This window comes from Eumetopias jubatus, unplaced genomic scaffold (assembly GCF_037043125.1).
Source record: "Eumetopias jubatus isolate StellerSeaLion01/CBP00866 unplaced genomic scaffold, mEumJub1_p1.0 scaffold_6, whole genome shotgun sequence".
Lineage (NCBI taxonomy): Eukaryota > Metazoa > Chordata > Mammalia > Carnivora > Otariidae > Eumetopias > Eumetopias jubatus.
Window position 1 is genome coordinate 13,313,763 of NW_028274812.1, and position 12,132 is coordinate 13,325,894.

Sequence of the window (12,132 nt, forward strand, 5' to 3'; positions counted from 1 at the left end):
TTTCTTTACCTTTTCATTGGCGATTCTGCTCAGTCTCCTTGATTGTCTGCTCTGTTACTTCTGTGTAACAAATTGGGCCTCCTTCAGATTCTGACTTCAATTCTTTGTTATTCTACACACATAGGTGATCTTATCCCAGCTCAAGGTTTCTACTCTCTGTACATGGATGATTCCCAATTTTATACCCTTATTCCAGAATTTCTCCAAAATCCAGACCCTTAAGTGTAATATATACAGAGCAATTTAGTCTTCTGAAAAAAAAAATAAGCGAGATTTTCATGTATTTTCTCAGGTAAAGTTTTAATAATTGAAAGCTTTAAAATTCCCTTTATAAAGTTGAGTTTAATTTTCCAGGACGGAGAAAAGATCTTTGTGGGGGAAAGCCGTTTGTGGAGAAATGTTCTTAACAGCTCTGTCAGCTGGAATTGACTGTAAAATATTTAGGAATTTTGTGGTTTGGTTAAAGTATTGGTAGCTTGAAATTGACAATGATGGGAGGCTTCACACCATGGAAACTGGTAAATGCTACAAATCAGGGCCCATTTACTATCATATCACTGTATAATTTTGCTAAAGACCAGAATCATTATGAAGTTTCATGCAATGACAAACCATCTTACTGTGAGTTTTAATATATCATGGGGGTAAACTGTGCCTGCAAGATTTACCAATTACTATATAGATTAGAAGTCACTGTACTAATTACCCTGTAACTTGGGTGTTAGCATCATCACTCAACATCAAAGGAGGTCCCTTTGTATATTTTGTACTGGTTTCCTTTGCTTGTTTATCTGTGTTTTTAAATGATTAGTAACCAAATGAACTTTTGTAACCATTTTGTAGAATAAAAGTGCTGTTTTCCAGTAAAAAGGAAATACATATTTAAAAGAAAAATTTCCCCCATATTTTAGAATCAAGTTAGTGTAAATTCAGAATTTAGAGTAATTCTTCCCTTTTACCCACAACATCCCAATGGGAAGATCTTATTAGGCTCTGGATACTTGTTATGATAATGAGTTGTAATTTCTCTATCAAAAAACTATCTTATAAATTGCTCAACTGGTTGCTTGGCTTTTTTTTTCACTTACCTAGTGAAAAAAACCACATGTAAGATCTTTTTGAAACTGACTAGTTCGTGGGTTCCACTTCCTGTTGTGAGGAGTAAAATGTATCTTAAACTCACTGAAGTTCTCAAGATTGTTTTCATTCTCTCATGTAAACCAATGTAGGTTTCAAATTCATATACATCAGGTGAAACTGAAACTCCCTATAATTTGTTATTTCTATAATATGCACTCTGTTTCTGGCTGGGGGAAACAGTTTGAACAGTTAATATAGATTTTGTAATAATTTGTCTTAGGAGAAGTATTGCCAGAGGAGGGTGTACTCACTGACTATAAACTCTTTTGCTCTCCTTAAAAAAATTCTGAATAAAATCCTTTCTCGGTGTTGGGTGCTCACCCTGTTTGAGGTATCGTCCTTCTGCTTGGAGCTCCCACTCTCACCCAGCGAGGCAAACCAGCAAACACCGAGGGCTGGTCTTGGCAAAACTGAGACAAAACCTAGTTTCATTTGGGCTTTCTCTGGAGCCAGCCCTAAGGTTGGATGGAGAAGCTGGAGAGCTCCCGGTCCCACCGGAGCTCAGAAGGGGGTGAATGGAGGAGATTCACTGGTTTGCAGTGAGGAAAGATGGTCTGAGAGCTGCCTCCCTTCACAGGTTCTACAGTTGTCCTCTTGAGACTTTCCTTTCTTTTGTTCTTAGAGTTGCTCTTTTTGTATGAACTAGTGTGATTCACCTTGTTCATCTGGGGCCAGAACCCTTTGGGAATGCCTCTGTTTCCACAGCTAAATTTATTTACTCTCTTCTTTGCCTTTAGTCCTCGATCTTACCTAAGTTTTAATTGTCCAAATGATATATGTATTTGGGCTAAAATTCTTGAGTAGGTACTAACCGATTTCCCTGATCTCAGGTAATTACATAGTAAATAGACCCCAGGAGACCATTTGAAGAAATGGTGGGAATTTCAGACCAAGATGCAGGTCAGGGTGGGAGAGACTTGGGGAAGTGGAGCTGAGACTAGGGCCCTGGCGTCATCATATGCCTAAATTTTAGTCACACGTCATGACTGTAATAACTCTATTCTTATCTAAAATTTAAGGCGGTTACTGCCTTTGTTATGTCCGTGTCTCACAAGGATGATTGATTCCTTCAGGGATAAAATTTCTTTCTAACATATGTAAAAAAAAAAAGTTAGTATGAGATTTCCCAGGAAATATAATTTAAGCCCATTGACTTCATCATCATTGCTGAAGGAAATACAAGTCCTACTTAGCCTAAAAATGTTGAAACTTTTGCTTATTAGTATGAAGTATTTGCTTATATCTGTAATAATATAATATATGACATATAGTCATATAATGTTTTTTAGTTTTTGGAGCATTTTCACATGCAATCTTGTTGAATATCTATGAGACCCATAGGATTGGAATTATTAGAAATATCTTGCTTTTACGAATGAGGAAGTGGGCTCTGAGTGGTAAATCAACTTTTCCCGTAATGACAGCTACTAATTATGACAGCAAGGGAGTTGATTTCAGGCCTCCGGATTTACAAATCCCAACCTATTACCCCTATGTCATACTCCCTCTTCACACATATAGGCCCATATACAATAGCTGTGTTAGATCAATAGTTAGGTACGTAGACCAGTAGCCAAGTGCCTCTGCAATAACATTTTAAAATGTAGTATGATTGCATGCCAACTTACGAGACCTGCTCTGCAATTATCACAGTGTTTTCAAATTCTCTACTTGTTAACATATAAGATTAAGTCTTTTAAATCTGAGTAAAATCAGCTTAGATATTGTGGAGAAAAAGTGAACTCCTTTAATCTAAAATGTCTCTCTCTATGCACACACACACACACACAGGGTCATTTGAAAGCATTTTTTTTTTGTTACCTATTTTTGCTGATAGTCTGATCTGACACAAATTGTTTAAAATGTATTGTGAAAGATGTGTCCTTCAGATATGTTATCTTATGTCTGATTTCAATATTTGAAGAGCTAGTATAAGATAGACGTTGGTATTAATTTATCTTCTGTAAAACCCGTGAGAAATATTCAGAGATGCTTAAAGACAGAATGAGTAATTTAAATCTGGCTGTAGATAAGAATTTCCTGATAAGGAGGGTTGGTATTTACTTCGATGTCACCAAAAGAGGTTGTGGAATTTCTTTTTCTGGGATATTTAATTCATGTGGTTTAGGTATCACCCTATGCGGGGGCAGGGCAATGGATTTAATAATCTGATGTGAACCTGTAATATTGTGAGATCACAATTATCTTCCCGGTTTATTGAAATAATTGGTGTTATTTAGAAATTGCAGGAGAAGAAGCAGGATCTGGTTTTTTTTCTTCTCTCTCTCTCTCTCTCATACACACACACACACACACACAATCAAAGGGGAAATATATCATTATTTTTAAGAACTTAGGTGCACATCATCCTGTCCTAACTGATGTGATAGCACGAAAGCTGTCTGTGGTGGAAACAGGAAACATTAGTGATAGATGCCGAGTTACGCATCTTTGTATCTTTCTTCAGGTTCAGCCCAATGTATGCCGATTCTAATTAGCACATTTTGTGCCTCAGCGAGTAGCTCCCCTTTAGCTCTGCTTGGAGAGTTTTTTTTTTTAGCTTCCATCCTGCTCATAAACACTGCCACCCCCTCCCTCCTTCTCTCTTTACAAATGTTACAACACAATCAGAAATTTCCTCTTTTCTTTCCTTCCTGCATTATCAGCAGGTTCCCTTGCGTCAGAAGCAGAGAAAGAAAACTCAAGGTAATTAGATCTCTTTTGTTTCTTTATCCCCTTTTTGTGTGCGTGAATGAGGGTTTTCTGTCCGATGCCTTTTTGGGGATCAGATTTTTGTCCGTCTTAATGCTAATAGCAGAAGGTGGATGGCAGATTAAATTTTTGGTTATTTTTGGATCGATTTTAAGAAATGATGGCATGCTGTTCATTTGGATTAATCCCTCGGGGTATGTCAATAAAGCTTAGAAAAGCCGGCACTGAGTCGGGAAGTGGCTGTGTTTCGGTGGGCATTAACCCTTCTCCATCTGTTGCATAAGGACTGCTATTATTTTGGAAGGAGCTGTGTTAGTGCAATGATGTGCCTGTCAGCCTCACGATTTTCATTTATTTCAACTTATTCTTGCTGAATAATATTCTTAGACTAACACTTGCATTCTAGTCTCACTGTTTCTTTGGTCCTATCTTGTACCTCCTAAGCACCAAATGAATGCTTAAAAATAAAATAAAGAAACGAGACTTTTTTTTTTTTTTTGCATTTACTGTGCATAAATCTTGGTAAAAAAAAAAAATCCAACTCCCAAGAGGTAAACAATTAACAGTTACCTTTCACTCTGTCACATATACCAGGGTAATATGTTACCTACCTCTTCATATAATTGTTGCAGGGTTTTTCACCATGAGCCGGAGGAGGATATCCTGTAAAGACCTGGGACATGCTGACTGTCAAGGGTGGCTGTATAAGAAAAAAGAAAAAGGAACTTTCCTGAGCAACAAATGGAAAAAGTTCTGGGTAGTGCTGAAGGGAACGTCGCTATACTGGTACAGCAATCAAATGGTGAGTCTACTGTCTTCCTCTCCTTTTCAGCCGCTTGGACAAGGGTGGATTAAAGAGCACTGAGGAGCGGGTGGGCCCTATGGGAAAGTTCATTTTTATTTCTGGGACTTGGAATAGAGCTAATAAACAAATAAGTTCTAGAAACCGTTCCTGATCCAAGAGATATGTAGGTTATTCTACCTTATTTTATGCAAGAGAAAAATCATCCTGCTTGACTCATCTTTGGTTGGAGAGGGGTGTCCAAATTTATATGCTGGCTGAAGGAGGGTTTCCATGTCTGTTCATGTTACTATTTCATGACAAATTGTACTCATTTCAGGATTTACATGGACAGGACTTTATCTGGAAACTTTGTGTTATTAAGATTTCTACGAAAAAAGGGCATCAGCTTTAAGACCTGTTGGGGGTGTAAATTGATTCAGTCCACAGAACGTATTTTCCTTTCTCCTTTACTGTGTTCTCCTCTGCCCTTCTTTATCGGGTGGGTTGGTTTTGGACTCACTAACCTGCACTGTGTTGCCGACTGTTGGCTCTTGCGCCTTGGCGTGCTAAGTGATGGCATTAAAGAGGGATGATCAGACAACACTTGAAAAGAAAGTTGCCTAACTTATCTTTAATCAGCAGTACACTTCTGTGGTCTGCTTCACAGGCTAGTTTTCTGTTGGGAAGAGCTGGAAATAAAGTCATTGTTAGAAGGCTTGCTGATCTTTTCCTGGCTGGAAACATTTTTAGGACAACGATGTTGTTGAACAGTGAATGAATAGAGACTTTTCATATAGTAATTCTTTCTACTAACACCCGGTAGCCAATTGCTGATCTCAGGAGAGCTGGAGTTTCTTTTGGGGTCTAGTGAAGATCAGCAATGGGTGTCCTTTAATCAATTAAGGGGAAATTACTTAGGGATTGCCCATAAGCAAGAATTTTTTTTTTCCCCTGTGACACCATTCTTCTAAAATGGCTTGTGGATGCCCATCATTCAAGCAGCAGAGCTTTAGAGCATGTAACTTCATAAATGTAATGTAAGTGCTGGGTATAGTTTGTAGGTAAGATTTTTAGTAGACAAATTTACATTCATTGGCAATTAATAAGAAATTTATGTTACCCACGTGCCCCAAGGCACCTGTCTTATAAAGGTTTGCTAAGACTGGACCCAAATCCAACTCCAGTGCTCTGGAATAAGCATTCTCCTTCCCACCCTCATGCTTCTCTCCCTACAACTCCTCCCCAGTCCCCTGTTCTCAAGCTTATTGCTTTGGTTTCACCCCATGCAAAATGTGGTACAAAATCTTTCATTGAGTTCCATAAAAATATATTTTTTCGAGGCTTCGGTGAGCTTTAACAACTTTATTGAAGATTTGGGAGGGTTGCAGGAAAGAATCACCTTGCAGGGTGTGCAATATCCCGCTATGTCCTTTCTCTCTTTTCATCTCCCCTTCTGGATACAGTCATCATCTCTTGTCTAAGGTGGAATAGTTTTACCCAATTTAAGGCAACGTGGGACTGGGGTCTCACTTTCTATCCTCAGGAATTGTTCCTAAATGAACACAGCTTTTTTCTTAAGAGGAGTTAAGGTCAATATAAACTTCTTCCTCTTGTTGCATATTATTTTAGGCTCTTGCTTTTGGGTAGTTGTGGCAAGTGATAATCTGCATCTTATATAAAATGAGAGGACTTATTGATACACCTTTTAACACTCTCTGGGAAGTTCCAGGGGCTGTTGGAAGGATTGGGTATTGATGGGGCATGGCACGTTGTGGGAAGTAACAAACTCAGATATAAGTATGGCATTAATTTTCTCAAACAAATTATTCAACAAATATGTTCTGAGTGCTGTCAGTCTTCATAGAATTTAAAGGAAGCCCCCTCTGAATCACACATAGTTACAGATTTGGCTGATGTGCCTTCATTGGCTCATTTGGCTAAAACTTCTCTTATAGCAGCCACTTAGAGGACAGTTACCTATTTTGGGTGTTAGGAATCAACTGCTTCCATAGGGAGCAGAAGTGTCAGCTGAGACAAGATTCGAAAGAGGAAAAGGAGAGAGCATGAGACACACTTAAGCATCCAGTCCTCACTTGGCCTTCATTCAGATCTATAAAGCAGTATTCGGGTAGCAAATCACGTATTTAAATAGAGTTAGATTAGCAACATTGAAGGGAGAATGAGTTTACTGTTATCTGGCCTTGGAATTACCCTAATAAACTAGTGGTACCTAACAGAAGAACATTCCAACTCCTCAGTCTATGACTGTGTTATAGAGGAATTCTCTCTCGTTACGCACACACATACACACACACCCACAGGAGTGGGTGTACGTGCATACCCTGACATGTTAATTATATGTTTGTTATGGGGGGAAAAAAAGGCTACTCAATGAACACTTAATTAGCAGTCATATTCCTGGTATCCATGTGGATGTCAACTGTGAAATAAGAGCCAAACACATATCCTCAAGCTAAGAACATTTATTTACTTTCTGCCACCCAAGGAATTCAGATTCAACAAAGTAGCTCCCAAGGCACCTACGCCTAATGAGCAAACTTCTTATTATTCTCCCTTCCCTAGTCCTTATTTTTTCTTCCATGGCCTGATGCTGGGAGGTAATGGAGCCAATAGCCACCCAGCAAGAACTACCACTTATTGAATGCCTACTATTATGCTAAGGGATATTCTAGGTGCCTTTCACACATGCTCTTTCTTCTCAGAAACACCCTCCGAGGTAGTAATTGTCACCACGTTTTGGAAGTTGGGAAGGCTGAGACTCAGGGACATTGTGTGCGTAGCCCTAGCTGACACAAGTAGTCAAGTGGGTAAAACAGATCACCTTAAGCCCCTTTGACTCCGCAGCCAGGCTTGTTGCCGTATGCCAGCCTGACCCCAGGCAGACACCGGGATAAATGACTGTTTCCAGTAGGGTTCTGAGGGAACAGCTCTGGAGATGGAAGCTAGGGCAATTCTTACATGAAAGTAGGACAATCTCATGGGACCCCTTTGCTTGCCTCTATTGCTCTCTGACACTATCTGAGAAGAGGTTATCACCCTCACCATTCTGGGCACCTCTCCGTTGTACGGCTACCCAGTGATGGAGGCATGGTGTACCTTCTTCCTTCCTGACACTTGATGCTTCAGACAGTCTTACCCGGATTTCCTTGAGAAAGGTCAAGTCCAGACACTCAGCTGCCATTTTCACACCCCATATTATGTGCTTAGACTGTGCTACAACACACAACAGTGCATGCCAGGTCTTACAAAACCATATTCAAGTTTTATGCCCATAAAAATCCAGGCTGTTCACCATCCTGCATTTGTAATACGCACAATTGTTTTCCCTTTCCCCTTGGATGAAGTATAAATTTCTTTCCTCGCTTGTGAGAGTCTCCTGACCTGTATCTCTCTGATTTTGCTCCCCTCCCCTTCGCCACTCAACCTTCAACCGCAGAATTTTTTTTTAAATTCCTTGTTAGCATCACATATACTGGCACTCTCTTTAGGCCTTTTTGCACATGCTGTTGGTCAGCTCAGAAAATTGTTTGTCTCCATGCCCCAAAGTCTTTCTCCCACATAATCCCATTGACCTCCTCAGACGTCAAATTTTAGCTTAAGTAGCTTTTCTTCTACATGGTCTTACTTTATCCTCTGACCTAATTCAGAGCGCCTCTGCCTGTTCCCATAGGCAGCTTATACTTTTCTCAGTTTTATACTCCTCTTTCTCTTTTGCACATGTTTGTTAGGCTTTCTGTTTTCCATAACTGATAATCTCTGTAGGCTAGGACCACAAGTATATCATTAGTGCACTGTCTGACACTTACTAGGCACTCAATTAATATTTGTTGATTTCATAAACTATATAAGGTTTAGGAGTCATCAGCATTTACATCACCCCTGGGAATTTTGAGAAATGGGTTGGTTAAAGACTGCTTTTGATGGAAAGTAATTTTCCAGTGAAGAGATTTCCACTTGTATTCTTATAAATAGATACAGGCAAAGTGCAATTTGAGATTTGCTAGAAGGGCTCCACGGTCCTAAGTAAGTCCCGCACATTTGCTCCCATTTGGTGACATTTTAGTAGGGGCTATTTTTCTTAAAGATTATTTCTAACCATGTCTCCTGGCTGTAAACAAGGGTCTGTTGATCAAGATCACCATACTGGGGCCGGAAATGTAGAAAGGGAGATGGCAGGTTTCCCAGGGACATCCCCTGCACTCTAGCACTTCACCTGGATTTCAGGCACAGCTGGAGAAGTTTGGGACCAACTTCTCTCTGGTGAAGGAGGAGCAAAGTTCTGAGTGACTGTTTTCCTTCAGGCGTGCCACTATAAATTAGTGACAAGATAAATCCTTAAGATGTTACTTAGTTATTAAAACTATCTTACATTTTTAAGGTTTTAGATTTTCCCTGTTTTGCTATAACTTACTTTTCTTTTGTAAGAATTCTTAATTAAAATCTTGCTTCATCCCCTGGGAAATATATTTTGGATTTTATTTATACCCCAGATTATAAAGTAAATGTATATTATATAACCCATTTAAAATTAGTGAAGTTCTGAAATGTTTCTGTTCAGAGAGCATTTACTCATCCTCAGCGGTGTATTTTCTTACTTTATCCAGTAGCGTGTGTGGACTATTAAAATACATCAAGGGGATGTATACATTATGCTGGTATACAACTTGGGAGGCATTGCCTAAACAATTTAGGCTTTAAGAAAGCACAGTTTAATATTAGTTACAGAGAATCGATTTAAAATTTTTTCTTTTTTTTGAAGATTTTGTTTATTTATTTGATAGAGACACAGCGAGAGAGGGAACACAGCAGCGGGAGTGGGAGAGGGAGAAGCAGATTTCCCGCGGAACAGGGAGCCCGGTGCAATGCCGGGCTTGATCCCAGGACCCTGGGATCATGACCTGAGCCAAAGGCAGGTGCTTACTGACTGAGCCACCCAGGCTCCCTAAAAAATTTTCTTTTTAAGTGAACCCAACATGAAAAGTTGATCCTCCATCCACCTACTCATTCACCTATCCACCCACCTACTTTTCATTCTACCAGTATTATTGAGATCTTAAAAATAATTTGGACTAACAGTTGTAGATGCTATTATAGGAATAAAAAATAAGAGACTACATTTCTTTTCTCTGTTAAGAGCTTCTAGACTGGTAGAGGAGAAAGAGCTGTGTAAATGACATAACCAAAGAAATATTGGTGAAAAAAGTGGCCCTGAGATTGAGCAGTACAGATGAATTCTGTAAATTCTAGGGTAAGGGGAAATAGTTTGGGCCAAATGTGAGGGAGTTCTGCCACAGTGATTTCTTTTTTTAATCTCTGGAAGTTTTTCAACTCTCTCTCTTTTTTCCTATCTAAAAGGTATGTTTTTCCTTTTTTTTTTTTAAAGAAAAAAAATCATTTTCCAAATCTGCATGATTTCCTTGGTCAAAGATTTCCTTTCCGAGGTAAACACAGTTTTCACCAATCAGAAAACATTATTTCTATGCATTGCAGTGAATATGGAAAATTTTCAGGGAGAAGGTTCTCTTAAGACTTGCCTTGGGAAGACAGATCCCCCCCCCCCCCCCCCCCGCCCCAGGGAAGTTGGGTGGGGGGTTGGGCATTCCAATTAGGGGACTATGTGAACAAAGGAATGAAAATATAAATGAGCTGTGCCAACCCACTGTGTTGGGCATTATATTGAATTCCCATAACCTAGCAAGAGAGATCTTATTATTCCCATTTTTCGAGGGAGTTTACTGAAGCTTAGGGAATTGAAGTAACTTGCTCGAAGTCGAGTAAAGAGTAAATGGCAGAGCTGGGATTAAAAAACAAGATCTGCCAATACCAAGGCCAGGCTCTTTTTCCCTGGGCTGCTTGGTGTCCCCACTGAGAGGTGAGCCAGGGCCAGTACATGGGGGCATCAAATGCACTGTGCAGGAATGTGGATTTGGTCCAGTAGGTAGTGGGGAGCCACTGTAGGTTCTTGAGTCTGAAAATGATCTAATGAAATTAGCGAGTGAAAATATTAACCTAGCAGTGATAAGTGGGATGTATGGAGAATAAAGGAGCTTCCAGAAAGTCAGTTAGTAGATATGACAAAATGCAGGCACTGAGACAGGAACTCCTGGCCTGTAGTAGACACAGTAAAAATGTGGGACACGTTTACCAGTAAGAAATGGCAAAGTCTGTCGAGTGCTTGGGTATAAGACACAAAACATTTGAGGCTAAAATAAGAATGATTCCAAGTTTTGGAGCCTGGGAGATTGAGAAAATAATATGAAAACTGAGGGAGGAAGAATATGGTTAAAAATGTGAATTTCCTTTAGACTCATTGTCTTTTACTGTTTTGGTCTTTTACTGTTTCTTTTAGTTTTGTACATTCTATCTTTGTATAAAATTACCTAGAAACCTGCATTGTTTCCTAGTTAAGTAACTGTTCACTGATTTCATTTGTTCCATTGCATCAACAATTCAAGGGAGGCTCGGGGCCCCTGGGCCTCGTGTAGAAAAGGTGAATCGACCAACTCTTTATTTCATTTGAATTGGTGAGGTTTGAGGTTAATATCTGGTTTAATACATATTATGCAGACTTTTCCATTTTTGAGAATCCAGTCTGCCTGCCCAGCTGTGACCTGTTTCCTCCCTCACTGTCTGAGTTCAAGCAATTGGGTCTATATCATGGTTTGGTCTTTAGCTGCATTTGCGTTTCATGTGAATTTCAGAGGAAGGGATTTTTTTTTCTTGGAATCAGTTTTATGAGAATCTCTACAGCAACAATCTAATCGGTTTTTAGATTAGACAAAATTTACTTTTGCAGAAAATGATACTTGAAAGCCAGAATTTCTCTTTTTGTGAGACAACTCCTCTGAAAGTTTCAGTGAATATAAAGTGTCTTTCTTTCAGATAAGAAAAATAAAGAATGAGTTCATTTTTCCTTGGAAAAAGACACTTAAGTCTTCTGCACCTTTCATTAGCAATCACCTATTAGCATAGATTTTGGAAAAATGTCTGCATGGGTTTAGCATAGATTGGAAAAAATTTCTGAGGAATTTATGAATACTTCAATCAGAGCTTATATTCTTTTTTTCTTCTTTTACCCACTACAGTGTAAACAGCTGAGGGTATATTCTTTACATGTCTGGTTTAAAACTGTGTCACTATAGCCTAGAACTAGTAGGTACAGAGTGGGCACCAGTATTTTTTGAATGAATTACTTATTATATTGCTTAATCATCAATTGGTTATATAAATCAATTAATCAAAGCATTATTGAACACCTTATGGGTTCCCAGAATTATACCAAAATGAGATGCTTTATTAATAATGTGCCTCTAGGGATGCCTGGGTGGCTCAGTCGGTTAAGCAGCTGCCTTCAGCCCAGGTCATGATCCCAGGATCCTGGGATCGAGTCCCACATCGGACTCCTTGCTCAGCAGGGAGCCTGCTTCTCCCTCTCTCTCCCTCTGCTTGTGCTCTCTCTGTCAAATAAATAAAAT

The 12,132-nt window shown here is 39.3% G+C and overlaps 1 protein-coding gene across 5 annotated transcripts in view; it reads left to right on the forward strand.

Moving 5' to 3' along the window:
- Positions 1 to 12,132, forward strand: part of IPCEF1 (interaction protein for cytohesin exchange factors 1) — a 181,346-nt gene that overhangs the window by 102,367 nt on the left and 66,847 nt on the right. For 3 of the 5 annotated variants that reach the window (XM_088023830.1, XM_028103396.2, XM_028103397.2), the window contains 2 exons: positions 3,807 to 3,846; positions 4,485 to 4,654. In XM_088023830.1, coding sequence (XP_087879956.1) covers positions 3,807 to 3,846; positions 4,485 to 4,654 — 210 coding nt within the window. Of the gene's footprint in view, positions 1 to 3,806; positions 3,847 to 3,882; positions 4,047 to 4,484; positions 4,655 to 12,132 lie in introns of those variants that run through there. The other 2 variants (XM_088023831.1, XM_028103399.2) reach the window with 2 other exon arrangements.